This window comes from Hydra vulgaris, chromosome 01, assembly GCF_038396675.1.
Source record: "Hydra vulgaris chromosome 01, alternate assembly HydraT2T_AEP".
In the NCBI taxonomy this organism is placed as follows: domain Eukaryota; kingdom Metazoa; phylum Cnidaria; class Hydrozoa; order Anthoathecata; family Hydridae; genus Hydra; species Hydra vulgaris.
In genome coordinates, this window is record NC_088920.1 from 55205690 (window position 1) to 55224131 (window position 18442).

The 18442-nt window shown below is 28.1% G+C and overlaps 1 protein-coding gene and 2 non-coding genes across 3 annotated transcripts; 1 reads left to right on the plus strand and 2 right to left on the minus strand.

Annotated features, from left to right (window-relative positions):
- Window positions 1-8263: 8263 nt before the first annotated feature.
- Window positions 8264-9949, minus strand: LOC136074560 (uncharacterized). The gene is made up of 3 exons (XM_065786892.1): window positions 8937-9949; window positions 8770-8864; window positions 8264-8688 (listed from the first exon to the last, which is right to left on the minus strand). Exons 1-3 carry the CDS (start codon window positions 9947-9949, stop codon window positions 8264-8266), a joined length of 1533 nt encoding a protein of 510 aa, XP_065642964.1.
- Window positions 9950-16526: 6577 nt separating this feature from the next.
- trnai-uau (transfer RNA isoleucine (anticodon UAU)) lies at window positions 16527-16619 on the minus strand. The gene is given in 2 exon segments: window positions 16527-16562; window positions 16582-16619. It is a non-coding gene; the product is annotated as a tRNA-Ile (tRNA).
- Window positions 16620-17877: 1258 nt separating this feature from the next.
- On the plus strand, window positions 17878-17970 carry trnai-uau (transfer RNA isoleucine (anticodon UAU)). Its single transcript is given in 2 exon segments — window positions 17878-17915; window positions 17935-17970. It is a non-coding gene; the product is annotated as a tRNA-Ile (tRNA).
- Window positions 17971-18442: the final 472 nt, after the last annotated feature.

Below are 18442 nucleotides of genomic sequence, written 5' to 3' on the forward strand. Positions count from 1 at the left end.
GATACTTATTTAACGTATTAAGTCACGTTAGAGCGCTTGCTTTATAAGCAGGAGATCGAGGCTCGAAATGAGCTCTGGATATATTTTTGCGTCACGGTAAGGAAGGAGGCATGAACTTTCTGGTTAAATGCACTTCCGCGATGCTCTGTGACAAGAACGTTAGGACTTCTTGGGGCACTTTAAAAAAAAAAAAAAAGATCATTAAATAAATAGACAAATTAAAAAATTGAACAGTCAAGGCATTTTTTGTTAACCCAGACGAACAAATTAAAATAAACATACGTTATGAGGCATGGTGAATAAAAATGAGCAATTGCTTTTACTCGGTAGTGGGACGTTTGAGCGAAAAGTTTAAAAGCGAAAGAACGAAAGAGCGAAAAGTTTTAAAGCGAAAGAACGTTAAAGCGAAAAGTTTAAAAGCGAAAACCGGGAAATCGAGTATCGTGATAATTCAGCAACAACAACATCAACAACAAAAATGTTATTATTGAGATAATTTTTTGTGATTTTGTTGTTATTTCAATGTTATATTATAGATTATTTGGCGTTTGAATTTTGTTTTTTTTTTTAAATTGTTATATATTTTTTATTTATTAGTCATCGTTTAGAATTATTTGTATATTTGGTATTCTAGCTGAGAGTTATAGTTACAGTTAGAGTTTATTAAATTAAATAAATAAAAAAAATTATTGTATATAGTTTAGAATCATTTATTTATTTGGTATTTTAGCTGAGAGTAATAGTTACAGTGCGACAAAAAGGTATAAAATCTTCCATTAAAATTATTTTTGCACTACAAGTTATCTGATAAAAAATAGACTTGCATAATTTCTTATTGATATTATTTCATTTTAATTTCTTTTTTGATATTTATACATTACGTTTCAAGCAAAAGATTGTTTCTTTGTTTTAATAAAAATTATTCTTAAAATTAAAAAGATGCAAATTAATAATGTGTTTTTATTTTGATTAGGTATGGTGAGTTAGGCTGTTTACCCTTGATGCTTTTAGAAATGATTAGATAGTTAAACCTCAAGAATCGATGTTTAAATTTTTAGTCATAAACTAAAAGCCAGGGCAAATACATCAACACAACATATTTAAAAAAGAGACATATGAAGGTTAGTTTTTAATATAAATTATTATCAAGTAGATAATAATATCTACAAATATTCCTATTTATGTAAATTAAAGCAAACTTTTATCAGTTTATGTTTATCAAGTTGATCACTTATGCTTATGCGTATGATCTGTTATAAGAAATAATGTTCTCTTTATAAAATTATTTTTAAACTAATGTATGCACTGACTATTTTAGTCCTAAAGTTAATATTTTCTCTTGCTATTTGATATATTTGTGGATTGGTTGGGTTACATACAGTGGAGAAAATAGAATTATCCTCACCATGTACTGATCCAATGTTTTGTAAATCTGTAAGCGAGTTTGTGCGGTGCATCTTTTGTATCCACACACATATAATTATTGTTACAAACAGCAACTTTTTAGATTATAATATAGCATAATTAAATTGCGGTACATTTGATAAAACCATAAAGTGTATAATACTTGATATTTGCGGTAACAAATAGAATTAGCCTCATTAGTAATTATTTTCAGTTTACTTGTATATTTTGATCTGGTAATATGCATTTGTGACTTATTTTTTATTATTATTTGTAAATTGAACAAAGACTGTGAAACCAGTGCTCATAAAGTTTTTAATATTTGGTTTTTAATACCATAATTTGAAATGGAACATGGTAAGCGTAAAACGAATAAAGAATTAGCAGTAACTAAAGCATACAAAGATACAGGCTTATCTAATTGAGAAATTGCAAAGAAAATTAAAAGATCTCCAAAAGTGGTTAATAATTACTTCAAGATTGGCGTTAATTATGGAACTTATAAGGGAAGTGGTGGCAAATGTAAAATTGATCATTGTACTAAATGAGTTATTGTATGTTGGGCTGCTGCTCAGCACATGACTGCATCTAAAATTTGTGCTGATTTACAATTACCTGTATCTGTTCAACGTGTTAGACAAATCTTACATGAAGATTCAAACACAGTTTGGAAAAAGCGTAAACCAAAACCAAAACTTACTGCTCGTCATGAAGAAGTTAGATTACAATTTGCAAAAGAACACATGTCTTGGCAGGAAGAGTGGCATCAAGTTCTCTTTAGTGATGAAAAAAGTTCAATCTAGATGGTTCTGATGGCGATCAACATTACTGGCATGATCTTCGAAAAGAGAAAGAAACTTGGATAAGTTGTAACTTTGGTGGTGAAACTGTTATGGTTTGGGGGGCTTTTTCTTTTGCTAGAAAACTCCCACTGGCATGGATTTCAACAAATACCAATTCACAAGACTACATTGACTTATTAGAAATAAGTTTGCTTAAGCATGGTGAGGAATTGATGGGTGAAAATTTCACTTTTCAACAAGATAATGCTGCTATCCATAATTCAAAAATTACAAAAACTTGGTTTAGAGAAAAAAATATTCACGTAATGGAATGGCCTGCATGTAGTCCAGATCTTAACCTAATTGAAAATCTATGGGGAATACTTTCTAGAAAGGTTAATGAAAATGGTAAGCATTTGAATCCACTTTGGAGCTGAAAACTCATATCAGACAAGCTTGGAATAAATACCTATAGAAACTATCCAAAATCTTGTAACTAGTATTTGTCAAGTTGCATATTTGAAGTCATTAAAAAATCAGGAAGCAATACTAAATATAAAATGAGCGAAAAAACAAAATATTTTTGTGAATTTTCTTGTATATAACATAAATGAGGCTAATTCTATTTTTTCCACAAATTGAATACTTTTAATTTTTTTTCCATTTGTAATTAATTAAACATACCAATTTATAAACTTTTTAGTTGTAATATAAGATAATGAAAAATAAAGTAGACTTAATAATTGTCTCACTGCCATTTTTGTTAAATTAAAACAAAAAATAAAGGTGAAGCAAATTCTATTTTCTCCGCTGTATTGTTCTTTGCTGATTTTTTACAAAAATATTGTAGATTTATGTTTTTGAAGTTCTATGTTTTTTTTAAGGGTGTTTTTGGGTATATGTTGACAGATTTTAATGTTCTTAAGTAAATCTGCTTTATTTAGCGTTTAATTTTGAGATTCCTTGCACTCAGTAATAATGCGCTTTGAATATGCAATATGGTTTTTTGAGTCTTTTAATTAGGTGAATGAGCTAAAGCACTGTCATTATTGGTCTGTGTTTATTTCTACATTTAAGCCAATTTTTATATAAAGAATAAGAGGTTAAAAACTAGTTGATATTTTAATTCATATGATGTTTGATAAATTATTCTTGTTCAGAACAGAAGTGTCAAAATTTATTATATTGTATTAAAGCTTCTAAACTTATGAACCTTTTTTTAAATTAGCTTTATACAAAAATATAAATAGAACATAGAAAAAAAAAAGTGTTTACAATAAAGAACCCTTGAAGTATAAATGCCAAATTGGTAGTGTGCAAAGACCTTTTGCTTATAACAATTGTGCTAAAATTCAGCCTTTGAATATATTGTCAACTTATGATATGTTTTTAAATTTATAAGCATACATCAATGCAAACATCTCTATAAGTATCTATAAATATCTTATCTCTATAAATCCCAAGTCCATTCTTGAATGGAACACTTTCACCATATCTTGGGCGGATCTTCTAGTGATGCCCTTTCTCTTTTAGATAAGGTGCAAAAATGAATTGTTTTTGCACCTTGACCTGCTCTTGCAGCAAACAAAGAGCCGCTCTTGCAGCCAACCTCCAACCATTATAACATTATCGTAATGTTGCTTATCTTTCTATTTTTTATAAATTCTACAATGGACACTGCTCTAATGAGCTAGCGTCTCTTGTGCCATCTACTAAAATTCATTCTTGTGTTACTCAGCATTCAATAAAGTCTAATTGTTTTACTATGACTGTTCCTAAGTGGTCCCAAAATTCTTATTTGCCTAGTTTTTTTCCTTAAATTTTTTTTTCACTTGCTTCATCTTGTTTTCTTGATTCATATAATTCGCAATATATTAATTTTTCTGTTATTCGTTTATCTTGCTCTAGAAATTTCATCTTTTCTGTAATAGTAGTTGCTTGCAGCCTTGTTGGAAATAAAGGTGTTAAAAAAAAAACATTTACAATGTTAGCCTTTTAGTATGCATTTTACACTTTTATTTTTGTAAAAAAATTCCTTTTTTAGTAATAAAAAAATTAGCAATACAATAAACTAAGTAAATGATATAAAATTTCCAAAGAAGTAAACTAAAATTAGATTCATCTAAAGCCTAAAGTAATTTATGTTTTAAAAACTATTTTATCTAGTTCAAAAACATATAACAATATACTGAACATAAAACAAATAAGATAATAAAGGCTATTACCAACCAATCTGTAGAAAAAATAATTAAATATTAATGCTAAGTAATGCAAATGAAGAAATAAAAACTTTTTTTACTTAGGTCGCAAACAATTCATAACATAACTATTAACAATAACAAATCATTTAGTTAAAGCATAAAAAGTAAATAAGTTCCTCACCAGTCAATCATCACAATTGAAACTTGTTAAACTAATTAGCCAAGCACACTTTATAAGCCTTTTTCCTTTAAGCAGAATCTTTTTCACAATTAATGACTGAATTTTTAATTTTACATGCAAACGATCCAAAAAACATTTTGCAGAATATTTTTTGGATTATTGGCATGTTTTTATACTACAATAAAACGCATAATGCAAAACTGCCTTCAAAAAATCTTTTAGGCATCAACCAAGAAGAATCCACCCAGTTAATAATTAAATCATATCCTTGAAGTGTTCTAAAAAATAAAAACAACCACAATGCAAAATAAAAAAGTAGTCACAAATAAAATAATCTTACACTAACTCCAGTAAAATGAACTATAAATAATTCTGACACAAAAATATTACTGAAATTGAACATGTGGGAAAAAAGACACTGTGCAGCTTTCTGTTTAAGGAACAAATCAAATCAAAACAACATCATAAAAAAATAGTAGCCAAAAAAAATATCTGAAAGGTACAACAACATATTTTAAGTGTAGCAACATTGATCAAGATAACGCCATACATAATGGTCACAATATAAGTCTCTATATTATAGAGACTTATATTGTGATTTTTGACTTATAGATTATAAGTCAAAAATCAGGCTTTATAAATACAACATATAAAAGTCATTTTTGACAGAGGCTTTGAGATATTATTCATTTTACTAAAGTGTATGTCTGATAACAACATTATTTTCAACACAAATATTAAAAAATTCACTTCATCTTGCAGGTAATTCACCAGTAAATATAACTGGCCGATATGATGGTGCATAAAAGAGAACCACTTCTAACTAACTAAATTTTTTGTGAGGAGACAACTAAAAACTTCACCTCTTATCATTGGTATCTTAACTTTTACACTTTGTTTTGGAGCAAAATTCTAAACAATTCAATTTCGCCTTACTCTATCTTCTATAAAGTATAAACTTCATGAACTTATTTCTGAAATTGACTCACTTCAATTGTAACACCTTTAAGATGACACAATTCAACGAAAAAAATCCAGTCTTTATTAATAATTATTCCTCTCCTAAATGATGCTAAAATTTAAATTAGTCAAAGCCCCATGGAGAGTTCGATGCTTTTAATTGATTTCTCTAATTCTATAAAAATACCTAGCCTTCTGTCCACTTATTCTTGTCTACAATATGACCTTTGAAAATTAGCAATTTTAATATAAATAGTCAAATTCGTTTTCCTTTTTAAATATTAACTCATTTATATAAAATAATGTTACCAATGTTATTAAATTTTTTTCTCGCTTAACCCATCCCATTCGCTTTTAACTTTTTCGCTTTCCCGACCTTCGCTTTTAAAATTTTCGCTCTTAAAAGTTTCGCTTTAAAGACACCGAACCCTTTTACTCAGTAACTGGTCAGCTTTACGTGAATAAAAACTTAATCAATTTTGATTAACTTTTTATTCACGTAAAGCTGATCAATTACTGAGTAAAAGCAAGGAGGTTTAATAGCTTAGCTGGAGGGAGACAAAGCCGAAAATGAATTAAAATCGCGTTACAGTCTGTGTAGTATAATTATTCCAGAAGCAAGTCAAAATGGCGCTTTTGCAAAAAAATGGAAAATTTTAAAACGTAATCAATAAGCTTTGAGAGTTGTAATCGAAATGGATTAATAAAAGAAAAGTTTGTTAGATATGTTTTTAACAACTATTCGATCAATCAAGAAGTTAATTAAAACAAAAATCACGATTAAGGCAAAGTAATTGTTTCTTGCTTACCTCAATTATAGGTATAAATATCAAAGTTTTAGACTCTCTACCTTAATCTCTACTACCTATTTGAACCATATTTTTTGCTTGCCTGTTCAGCTATAGGTTAGTTATGTTCTTTAAAATTGTCATTTCGGCCAGGAACTTATTAAATCCCTCCAGGATTTTATTTTGTGTTGGAGTAGTTTTGTCGGATTTTATTTTGTGTTAGAGTATTTTTGTCGGATTTAAAAGCAATTATAGAAATATAAAACTTCTTTTTGTAAATCCAGAAAAAATACTACCAAATTCTTATTTAGACATCTATTAGTTAAATTAATTATTAGAAATTTATTATTAGTCGTTCAAAAGCACAACAAAAAAATAACAATAAACTAACTCTAAATATTGTTTACGAATTTCTTAAACTTCCATCTTTTATTTGCAATCGTTTATAACGTATTGAAACAATATCATTGGATAATTTTTGTTAAACGTGGAATGTGATTGGTTAACTTTAATTATGATAGTTACGCAGCGTTTTATAGAAAATAATTTTACTACAAAGACTGTTCCTTTAAAAATGACGTATTTTAACTTCGTTCTCACTCCAGTCTGATAATTCTTTGGTAAAAGCAACGGACCTTTCCCATAAATCGGCAACTGCGCAATGCATTGTGGTAGTTGTATTCATTTAAATCAAAACAATCCGATTAAAGTATTAGGAATTAAATATTATTATAATGATTAGTTCTTTTAATGCTAATTTAGAAAATAAAATTGATGCTAGTTCTTTTCAGAACTCTTGCCAGGCATCTAAAGCTATGTTTCGGGAACTTAAGCATGATGAGCTTATTGCTGTTGACAAAGAAGAATCTATAAACAAGAGTATATCAACTTGGTCAGGAGACATTTCACTTTTACCAAATATATCTCACAATTTTATCAAGAAATATCTTGTTAATGATACTATACATATTGATAGTTGTAAAAAAGGAGCCAATAAACACCAAACTCTTGGCTATCGTTTATTTAAAGAAAACTATGTCAAAAATGTATGTGTTAAAGCGAATGTAACAGCATCCATAAATTTGTTTATTGTTAAGTCTAATGTTGCATTAATGATATTGCAGAACCTTTTAGTAAAAAAGATGACCGATTGATTATTATTACTCTATTTGACAATTTAAAAAAGGTGATTGATTTAAGTTGTTTGTCTACTGAACAAAAAGCATTTGTAGAATTACATTTAATTGTTGATATTGAGGAAGCTAAAAATATTGAAGTCAATACAGTTAAACAATCTGAAAGTACATTATGGTATCAAGAAAGATGCAAACGATTGACAGCTTCAAATTTTGGTACTGTAATAAATAGGTGGAAAAAAATTTACCCTACATCAATTTTAAAAAAATGTTTACAAACAAAAAATATCAAAGCAGGAGAAAACTGTATGTGGGGAAAGGTTAATGAAGATATAGCAATAAAACTATATGAAAACATAACGAAGTCAAGTGTTACTCGATGTGGTTTTTTTATAAACCCAAAATGCCCTTGGTTGGGTTGTAGCCCTGATGGAGTAGTTAGCGCTGAAAAAGTACTTGAAGTGAAATGTCCTTCTTCAAAAAAACATTTAACAATTAAAGAAGCGTGTCAAGATAAAAACTTTTATTTGAAATTTAACAATGGTGCTCCAAAATTAAAAATAAACCATCCTTATTACTATCAGTGTCAAGGCGTTATGGCACTAACAGAAACTAAAACAATTGATTTTATTGTATACACAGAAAAATCATTGCACATCGAAACAATAGAGTATGATGCGGAATTATGGAATACAATTATTTTTCCAGAGTTAACAGATTTTTATTTCAAATTTATGTCATCAGAAATATTTAAAGTAAAATAAACGTTTACAGAATATTTATAAAATGTTTCTTTTTTTGTCTGGTTACATTATTTGCTATCAGTTTTTATTAGAGGTGGCAGAAAAGTAACTAAATAACAAACTATGACCCATATTTTGTTCATGTCAGCAGCCATTGAAAGTGGAAATGTGTTTTGTAATATTCTGTAGTTTTTGATTCTTGCAATTGCACGTTCGACATGAATTCGCACAGATGCAATTCGTCTTGTTTCTAATTCTTTTTCCAATGTAAGTTGAAAATCGCCTTCAAGAAATGGTGGTATGTTGAGACTAATTCCTTTTGGTAAGTCATTTACGATATCGAAACCTCTATCAGCCATCAGGCTATCACCTTTTTCTAATAATTTTAGTATGCCACAGTGATTTGTTATCTGTTTATCACTTGTTCTTCCAGCATATAAATCAGATACAAATGTAATGGCACCACTCGGTGCAATACCAATCAAACCCTTTGCTGTGTGATGATGTTATTATTTTGAAAACATAGCTGATTGAGTGCGATAGCTAGTTGGCATCACAGTAAATATTTCTGTACAGTCTATAATTACACGAGTATTAGGGTATACATCTTTAAAGCAGCTAGGCATTGTTTCATTAACTAGTTTTTTTGTTGGCCATATTGGAATTGATCTAAATTTTATGTGCAAAAAATCATACCAAGTAATTAATATCCTACTGGTAGTGCTTGATGAAATATTAAACCGTATTGCTAAATCTTCTATAGGAAAGGCGCAACGTAGTCGAATTAGCACCATGAAAAATTCCTCTTCAACGTTTAATATACGTGATCTTCCTCTTGTTTTAGATGAAGAATTTTCACTTAAATCGTCAGCAACAGTAGACATTGAACCCCAATAATTTAGTGAATATATTTCTGGTTCTAAAAACTTCATGACTACTTTAAATAGTTCAAAATTTTCAAAACCTGTGTAAAATTTGAAATGTTCTTTGTTATGTTTAAACCTTTCAACTGTAAATTGTGATAGAAGTATTTTGTCATTGAGCTTACATATAGCTTCTTTTTGAGTGTTTTCTAACGCTTGTTTTTCTTTTATAATGTCCTCAATTTGATCTTTAAGAATTTTATTTTCTTGTTTTAATGTTTCTTCGTAGCTTAAAACAGGTGTCGATAGTTCTTCACTATAAGGTACTTGTATTGTTTTATGTATTAAACCAAGGCTATTTTTGGTTTTCCTTGGTACACGAGTAGTTAGCTTAACTGTTTTTGGAATAATTGTTGGAACATTATTCATATAAGTTTTTTTGTTCCCTTGAAAGTGTGCTGAACAAACTCTGTGTGAAGAAGAAGGACTAAAGTCTTTTCTGCTAATTTTGGCTAACCATAACTTTCTTAACACTTTTTCCTTGGGTATAACATAAAATGATAAGTTTTTATTACGCTTAGAATTATTAAAACAATTTGGTACACAACAAGTACATCCACCACTTGTTGAACTGAAGTCAACTTCACTGTGTTCAACTTCTCTCAGTGAGATCGAATTCTGTGAAAAGAGTGAAGTTAAACTTTGTGAAAAGAGTGGTTCACTGTTTTCGCAAAGTTCAACTTCTCCGTTAAAAGTGAGTTCACCTTCAGTAATTTCACTATCATCTTCACTGTTTTCATAAAGTTCAATTTCACTGTTTTCACAAAGTTCAATCTCACTGTTTTCACATAATTGAACATCACTGTTAAAATTTATTAGGCTTTTCGACATTTGTTTTGATTTAAATGAATACAACTACCACAATGCATTGCGTTTTTGCCGATTTATGGGAAAGGTCCATTGCTCATTTTTATTCACCCGGCCTGTTATCTTACGGCAATTTTTTATCATGATCATTTACTACTTTCAATAATATTAAAAAAAAATATTCAACACAATATATATATTCTAGACGAAGTTTTTTAATAAAAAAGCTTTTTTTTTTTAGGTCACCCAGCGGATTAGCATACTAAAATCAGACATGCTTTAATGACATCAAATAAAATAGTTAAAAAATAGTCATCTCACGAGCAAATATACTGTTTTACTAAACAATTTAACTGCACATTTTTGCAAAATGTTTCACGTTTAGATATTTATCTTAAACTCTTAATCTCCTAATTGTAAAAGTTTGTGATCCGTAAATATAAAAAGTTCTCACTAACAATTAAGGTTATTGATCAAAAGTATTTATTACTTCTACGCAGATAAACAGTAAGAAAAGTGTTCTGATGTTTTCGCAGCAAAAAGTAAAAAAAAAGAAGAGAATTTATTAATTCGCCTGTAGCCTTTTTTTGTGTGTGATTTTACCTCCCCAAGGCCGAGAAAACTACTACAGTCGAGGAGGCTGCTTTAGTTGTGGTTTCAGCCCTTTCACAACTCTTTAACTCCGAAACACAAACCATGACGATTAAGGCCGCTGCGTTGAGAAACAAGTTGAGCGCGGTGCTACCATGGACGTGGTGGTAATCAAACTCGGAACTTATCGATTATGAGGCAAGCACTCTACCACTACTGCACTACCGTTGAAAAACAACCTAGACGGGTGGTATCCGACGATTTTAGCGGCGTTATGTATATAACACAATAATAATAAAATGTGACTTAAACTTAGTTTACTATTTCTTACTATGTGAATGTTTTAAGTAGAAACGACATTAAAGAAACGATACACTTCGTGCTAAAACTTTATTTTGGACATAACATCAAAATATCCTTACACAATACAATCAACAAAATAAAATAACATGGTTCCTAAGTCCTTTTGAAAAATTTAACTTGATTGAATCTAAATGTGAGCCTGAAAGATTTGAATATTTAAGTCATATGAATCTTAAAAATGTTAAAACAGTCATGGCGTCTACATGCCAGAATAGTCTATACTTTCACAATATTCTATAAAAAATTTATCAAATATCTCATTAAAATTAAAAATAACATAACCATATTTTAAATACTACTCTTGTCCTAGTTGTAATAGTAGCTATAGTTAACTACAACTGCAACAAATGTATGTAAATAAAGAACTGACTTTAATAACTATTAACTATATCTTATATCGATATTATTGGTTTATTAACTATATCTTATATCGATAACCCTAGTTAATAAAAAGAATAGTTGATGACAGTAAAAATTAAACAAAGTGAGCAAAACAAGTTATCATGCGAATAACAAAATAAAGAAAAAGCAATAGTTGACCTTCGTTAGCCAATTGTATAACTTTAGACATCTATAAGACATTCATAAAAATAAAATAAATAATAAACTTTTTAATTATTATCTAAAAATACATAAACAAACCAACAATAAAAAACATAAAAGCTTATTTTTGTATATTGATTGAATTTAAGTATTCAAATAAGTCATAAAAACAAAAACAAAAAAACAGCAGAAATAATAGGATACATATACAACAATGATAGTACTACAGAGACACCCTTTATAACAGTCTAACACAGTAACAAAAGGAAACATCTCTAATTTACTATTATCAATACATTTCAGGTAATGTTGCCTCATATCATTATCTTTTCATATAATTAAAAGTGTCATCAAGCCAGCCAGATGGGTTTCTTAAAAAATCAAAGTCTTTAGACTGTATTGATAAACTTTAAAGAAAACTTTGAGCTTCTACAGCCCCTTTCTTCTACAGCCCCTTTCTTCTACAGCCCCTTTCTTCTACAGCCTCTTTCTTCTACAGCCCCTTTCTTCTACAGCCTCTTTCTTCTACAGCCCCTTTCTTCTACAGCCCCTTTCTTCTACAGCTCCTTTCTTCTACATACCCTATCTTCTACAGCCCCTTTCTTCTACAGCCCCTTTCTATCAATGATACTATCATACATTCTTTACAATGGCATCACAAATCAAAAAAAAAGGATTTTTTAACGGTGAAACGGTGAAAAATAAATAAAAGAGCAAAAGAAAAACAAATAAAATTTTTTTAGAACATTCGAATATAACATTAGAACATAAGATTTGAAAAATAAAAAAAAATAAAGTGAAAACAATGAAAACACTAAAGAATAAAAGTTGAAGAAAAACATTAAATAAACAGAAGAACCAAACGCAAAGTTAAAAGAATGAAAATGTTTGTGATAAATTTGAAATTAAAAAACTTTAATAAGTTATTAAAAGAAAACAAAAATAATATTTTTTAAGTTTTATTTATTTATGTTGTACTGATTGTTTATACTGTCGTGTGTTTTTGTGTATTGTTTATAATGTCGTGTGTTTTTGTGTATTTTTTATATTGTCCTGTATTTTTATGTTTTGTTTATACTGTCATTTCATGACCAATCATAAAATTATAGGGGTAGGTAACTGAAACAGTGCCAAAATTTTTAGAGTTTTTTAAAGAGTATCAAATCTTTAAAACAAAGTAGTAATATAAATTGTTAACTTTTAAATATATTTACATCAATGATCAGTAATTGTAATAATATATTTGTTTCTAAGTTTTGTAAGCCAAGAGGTCCAATAAGTTATAGGTGAAGTTTGTGCACCTTGGGCCAGATTTTTCAATGCCCAAATTCAAGGCCCCAGACTTGTCTAAAAATGGTGAAAATGATATGATTATATCTCTATACTAATTACTTTGTATATTATAAATATATTGACTTAAACTATAAAAGTCCATCAAGTAGAAGGGTTTAAAAATTAGTGGCCTAAGGTACAATAAGCTTTTTTTGAATTGTACCTAGGGTCACTTTCTGAAAATTAGGTTCAAATCTATGATAAATTTACAACAATGATAGACACATAAACTTGATTAAAAGTTTGTTTAATCAAGTTTATGTGTCTATCATTAAGTTATTTTTGATTTTGAAATGCTGTGACATAGTACAAAATTAACGTCAGAAACATGCAATAATATATATATAATACAATAATAATAAACTCTGATTCATAAATTATATAAAGTTTAACTTAAATTGTTGATTATATATACACATACCAAAAAGTCGACATTTTTTTAACTTAATAATTTATTATTCCATCAGAGAAATACTTCTAAATATCTTCAACAGAGTAGTTATAGACTAGAATTTTAATTATATAATTTTAAAAAATTTAAAAATAATATTATTTAGTTTAAATATTTTGAGTCTATATCTAACGGAAACAAGGCTAACACTGCTTTAACACTTTGATTTTGACATTCTCACTTGGTATCACCAATTGGTTGCACAGTAAGTTCTTTCACACATTTGAAAAGCACAAGCCATCTTTTTGTAGATGCCTAAAACAAAACACATAAGCGTTGAAGAATACTAAAAAAAGTTAGAGCTTCTGGGCAAATTTTGGCTAATTCTTCCAAAAGGAGATTTTTATTATAAACATATGCAAGGTGTAAAAAATGTTCTTGAATTTTCCTTTAGCAGTCTAGCTTGCATCCCTGGAATCTTTGCCCTCATGTTAGAACCATTGCCATAGCCTTGTCCTCGGATATCATTAATGTTCAGTCATAAAGATTTAATTTCTTTCTTCAACGCAAAAAATAGATTTTTTTTCTGTTCTGCTCTCTCCATATAAGAATTTAATAAACTGATCGTATACTGGCACTTGAACCTAGTAATGTACAATCTGGAACATATCTGAGACTAAGAGACATTTTTTCTTTATGACTGATGTTTGAAGTACAGTCAAGAATCACAGAAAAATACTTTCCGTATTTTACTCGCTTTATAATTTTATTTTGAGTTTCACTGCCTATCACATTTATAATTTCATTTTGGATTGTTTTACTCAGGTATTATTCGTTTGGTGTTTTAATGGCAGTTCCTTGTAGATGGTCCTGCATCATTGGATCAAATTTTCCAAGTATTTCAATAATACTTATAAAATTTCCATCTCTTGTATTACCTCTTATTTCAACAAATCCTCAAAATAATATATTGCGTTTAGCTAAAAACTGAACCAAAGAAAATAGTCTTTCAAAAAATTTATACCAACAAATTTTTTTTTGATTTAGAAGCTTTTGCTGACTCTTTCGATTGTTTGTTCAGCAGACAGTCTTTTTTGAAGATCTGTACATTTTAACATAGCTATCAAATGATCTTTCGAGTTTTCATGTATTGGCAATCTTTTGTGGCAATCTTTTGTGTATAACTGACCAGTTATTAAATCCAGTAGCAAATATATCAATTGGGAGTCCCACACGGAATAGACGAAAATAAAAATAAAATGTTTTGTCCTTTGCCTCAGAGTATATTATCCACGGACGAACTATTATTTCTCCATTTGAAAGCTTTCTTTTCGATTGAAAAATGTCTTGACAAGGAAAATCATTTGAAAGAATTTTTGGTGGTTCTTTCTTAACTAAATAGTCTCGTATTGGTTGACTAACTACCTAGGGCCAGGTAGCAGGAACAACTTTTAATTTTGGTTCTTCATTATAATATTTTTCTTTACACTCAGTCTTATTGGGTTGAATTGTTTCTTCAGTAATGTTTAGTTCAAGACTCTCTAACTGATGTTTTTTATTACTATCAATATTATTACTATCAATATTATTACTATCAATATTATTACTATCAATATTATTACTATCAATATTATTACTATCAATATTATTACTATCAATACTATTACTATCAATATTATTACTATCAATATTATTACTATCAATATTATTACTATCAATAGTTTATTATTATCAATAGTTTATTATTATCAATATTATTACTATCAATATTATTACTATCAATAGTTTATTATTATTTTATTAATCTTATTTATTATCTTCAGGATTTTTTTTTTTTTTTCTCTTTCTATTTTTATTTCATCTTTATCATGACTTTCTTTTTTATCTTTTTCATCTTTGTCGTTGTTTTTGTTTTCATTATCATTATTTTTTTTTCTTTCATCTTTTCATTATTTTCTATTGGATCTTTATTGTCGTTTTTTTCTGAGTCTTTTCCATTATTTTCTTCTAGATTCTTTTTCGTTTTCTTCATCTGGTTCTTTGTCAGCATTGCCTATTTTTAAGTATTTATTCAAAGCTTTGAATTTTTCACTTTCAGCTTTTTTTTTTGCAGTTATTTTTCTTTTTACACTCTTCACTTTCGTATTTTCTTATTATATCTCTATCTCGTTTTGTTGGTTTCCATATCTAATCAACAAATTAAAAAATACCTAAAGTTATAAAATACATTTTGAAAAAAATTTATAACTTCCTTTTTTCTTATTAAACATTTTCAGCGAATAAGGTACAATTTTTTTTTAATAAAAAATACAAATATATACGCTGTATGTGGTTAGATTGACTCAAAGTTGACAAACAATATTTGTAAAAAAAGCGTTTGAACAACAAATTTGTAAAGACCATATTTTTAGATTCAATTAGCAATTAAAACATGAGTTCAATGAAAGAGTAAGATTTCTAAAAAAAAAGTATATAGAATTACAGCAATACAACAACATCGTGTTCATAAAAGCTATGTTGATCTTTTCGTTCGAAGAAATGAAAGAAACGAATCTAAAAATATGGTCTTTACAAATTTGAAATGTGTGTGTGTTTATGTGTATATGTATATATGAGTATGTATGCATATATGAACTTTTAACAAATATTCTTCATGTAGTATTTTTCAGAAAAAATATTTATTGCAAACTTATTAACGCCATGTGGGCTTTAAATGTTGTTGTAAAGGGGCTCTTTGAAAAGATTGTTGTGACACACCAGTCATCTGTATCTTCTTTGAGCCCCTGTCTGTTTTATATATGTTAGAGATATGACTTTTTGACTTTTCAAAAAAAAAAAAATTTCCTCCCTAAATCGATAAACTTTTGATGGAAAACATTGAAAACATGTTTAATTCCTCTAGGTTGTAAAAAAGGTTACCCTGCAATTAAAATTACGAATCGTCATTTATTTAATCTTGTTCCTTCTACTACTCCTAAGTGTGGCTTTGCTGAAAATCATTTAAAACTTGTATAGATTAGAAGTGTTTAGAACTTTAGAACATTTTGGAAAATTCCAGAATATTTTAGACAACTTTAGAACATTCTGGAAAAATTAAGAACATTCAGGAACAATTAAGAATATTCTAGAACAATTTAGAACATTTTTAATTAGCAATTTAGAACATCCGGCAAATTTAAATTTATGATTTAAATTTAAAATTTCCATTCCGGTACACCCCTGCTTTCAATGATAGTAAAAATTTTTACAGGGGAGTAAAAATCATATACTACACCGGAAAAAGAATTTTTAATAATTAAAAAATTAATTTTTTAAATAGTTTTTTTAAAAGAAAGCGCTTTTGTTTTAAAATAAGTTTTAAAATAAAAAAAAATAAAAACCTGCTCCGGGAGAGGTTCGAACTCTCGACCTTCGCATTTCTATGTCGATACTGACTTATAAGTACGACGCGCTAACCGACTGTGCCACCGGAGCTGGTAGTCTTAGGGAATAATTTATTAACTAATTCAATCTTAAACTTATAAATTTAAAATACAATGTATTTAAGGTGGAAACTAAATTTCAGTGAGCAAATCCAGGCTTCGCATTTTTTATAAAATCTTGACCCGAATTATTTAAATTTATTTAAACCGTTTATACTCATTTTCTTATAATAATTTTCGAAAGATAAGTAATTTAATATGTTTATTATATTAAATAATTATTTTTAATATATTATTGCAAAATTTGTTATAACTTATCAGTATTAAATACGAATTCGATATTCAAGCACGTATTATATTCGGGTCAGGATTTTATAAAAAACGAGAAACCTGGATTTGGTCAATGAAAATTAGTTTCAACCTGTATTAAATCTAAATGATGTGTATCCATCCAGTCGGCGTGACGTCACTCCGTATTAAAAGTATGGTTTTTAAAATTACCCATTTAGGGATAAACAAACTAAAATATCAGTTGCGGTTTGTTGAGTTATTATTATTATTTTTTTTGAAATCCTAAAAAGTTGTTGTAGTAGTTTCTTAGATATTAAAACTTTTCTAAGATCGACATTAACTTCTAAAAATGTTAAAAATTTACTAAGATCAACAATAACTCGTGATAGATTAAAGTTTAGCGATCATGTCGATTGAAAGTCAAGAAGAAAGACATTTGGATTTACAAACTACTTTACAAGATTTTTCTTTTAGATGCATATAGAACTTCACTTGTCTATGTAATAAATAATTTAATAAGTTCTGTTAAATTCATTCTTTGCTTACATACGATTTCCGTGACGAAAATTTAAAAAACATTTTTTTTTTATTTAATAGAATATAGTGGTATTATTGAGTATATTTATTAATAAACACGATTTTACCCTCGCACATTAATATTCTTCACCCCTACCCCCCTTTCTTTTCTATGTTTTCATTTGGGGGCCGCGCAAACTAAACTCAGATCGGGCCCCGTGCCTGCACGATCCGGCACTGATTATTATACTATAATAATGATTATTTTATATATGTAAAATGAGAATTGCGAAATGCGAACCGGTTAAGAGCAAAATTTTTTGCAAACGAAAGTCATAACATTTTAAGGACTGTTGATATTCTTTAAACTTAAATATAAGTAAACATTATATAGTATTATTGTATGCATTATTAAGTCAAAATACTTTAAAACTGATTATTATTTACATTAAACAAACTTTATATTTGCAATATATAATTAACTAATTCCTCACAATTGATAAGCTCCGGTGGCACAGTCGGTTAGCGCGTCGTACTTATAAGTCAGTATCGACATAGAAATGCGAAGGTCGAGAGTTCGAACCTCTCCCGGAGCAGTATCTTTTCCTTTTAATATCAAAATGGCGGTAGATTCAAAAACGAGTCTTTTTTATTATTAACAAATATAAAGTTTTTTATTGTGAAAAATCCTATATATATAATCAGTATATATATATATATAATCAGTATATATATATAATCAGTATGTATATATATATGTATATGAAGACCTCAGTGGAAAAACCGGCGTTGTCACATTTAAAAAGTATTAAGAAAGTATTTATTGATCATTAATAAAAGTCTTTATTTTAAGCAAATTAAACTAAGCAATTTAAAAAAATTTATATTATAATTATTTTATTTAAAATTTATTCAAAAACAAAACATTTTGTAATTTTTTATACATAATTTTTTTTTTCTTTGCTTTAAATAAAGACATTTATTAATGATCAACAAATACTTTCTTAATACTTTTTAAATGTGACAACGCCGGTTTTTCCACTGAGGTCTTCATATATATATATATAT

Coding starts and splice junctions, on each gene's coding strand:
- LOC136074560 (XM_065786892.1), bottom strand. CDS start 9,949: ATGTCGAAAAGCCTAATAAATTTTAACAGTGATGTTCAATTATGTGAA. Junction 8,865..8,936: donor ATAGAAGATTTAGCAATACG/GTTTAATATTTC, acceptor CATAAAATTTAG/ATCAATTCCAATATGGCCAA. Junction 8,689..8,769: donor TACTCGTGTAATTATAGACT/GTACAGAAATAT, acceptor ATCATCACACAG/CAAAGGGTTTGATTGGTATT.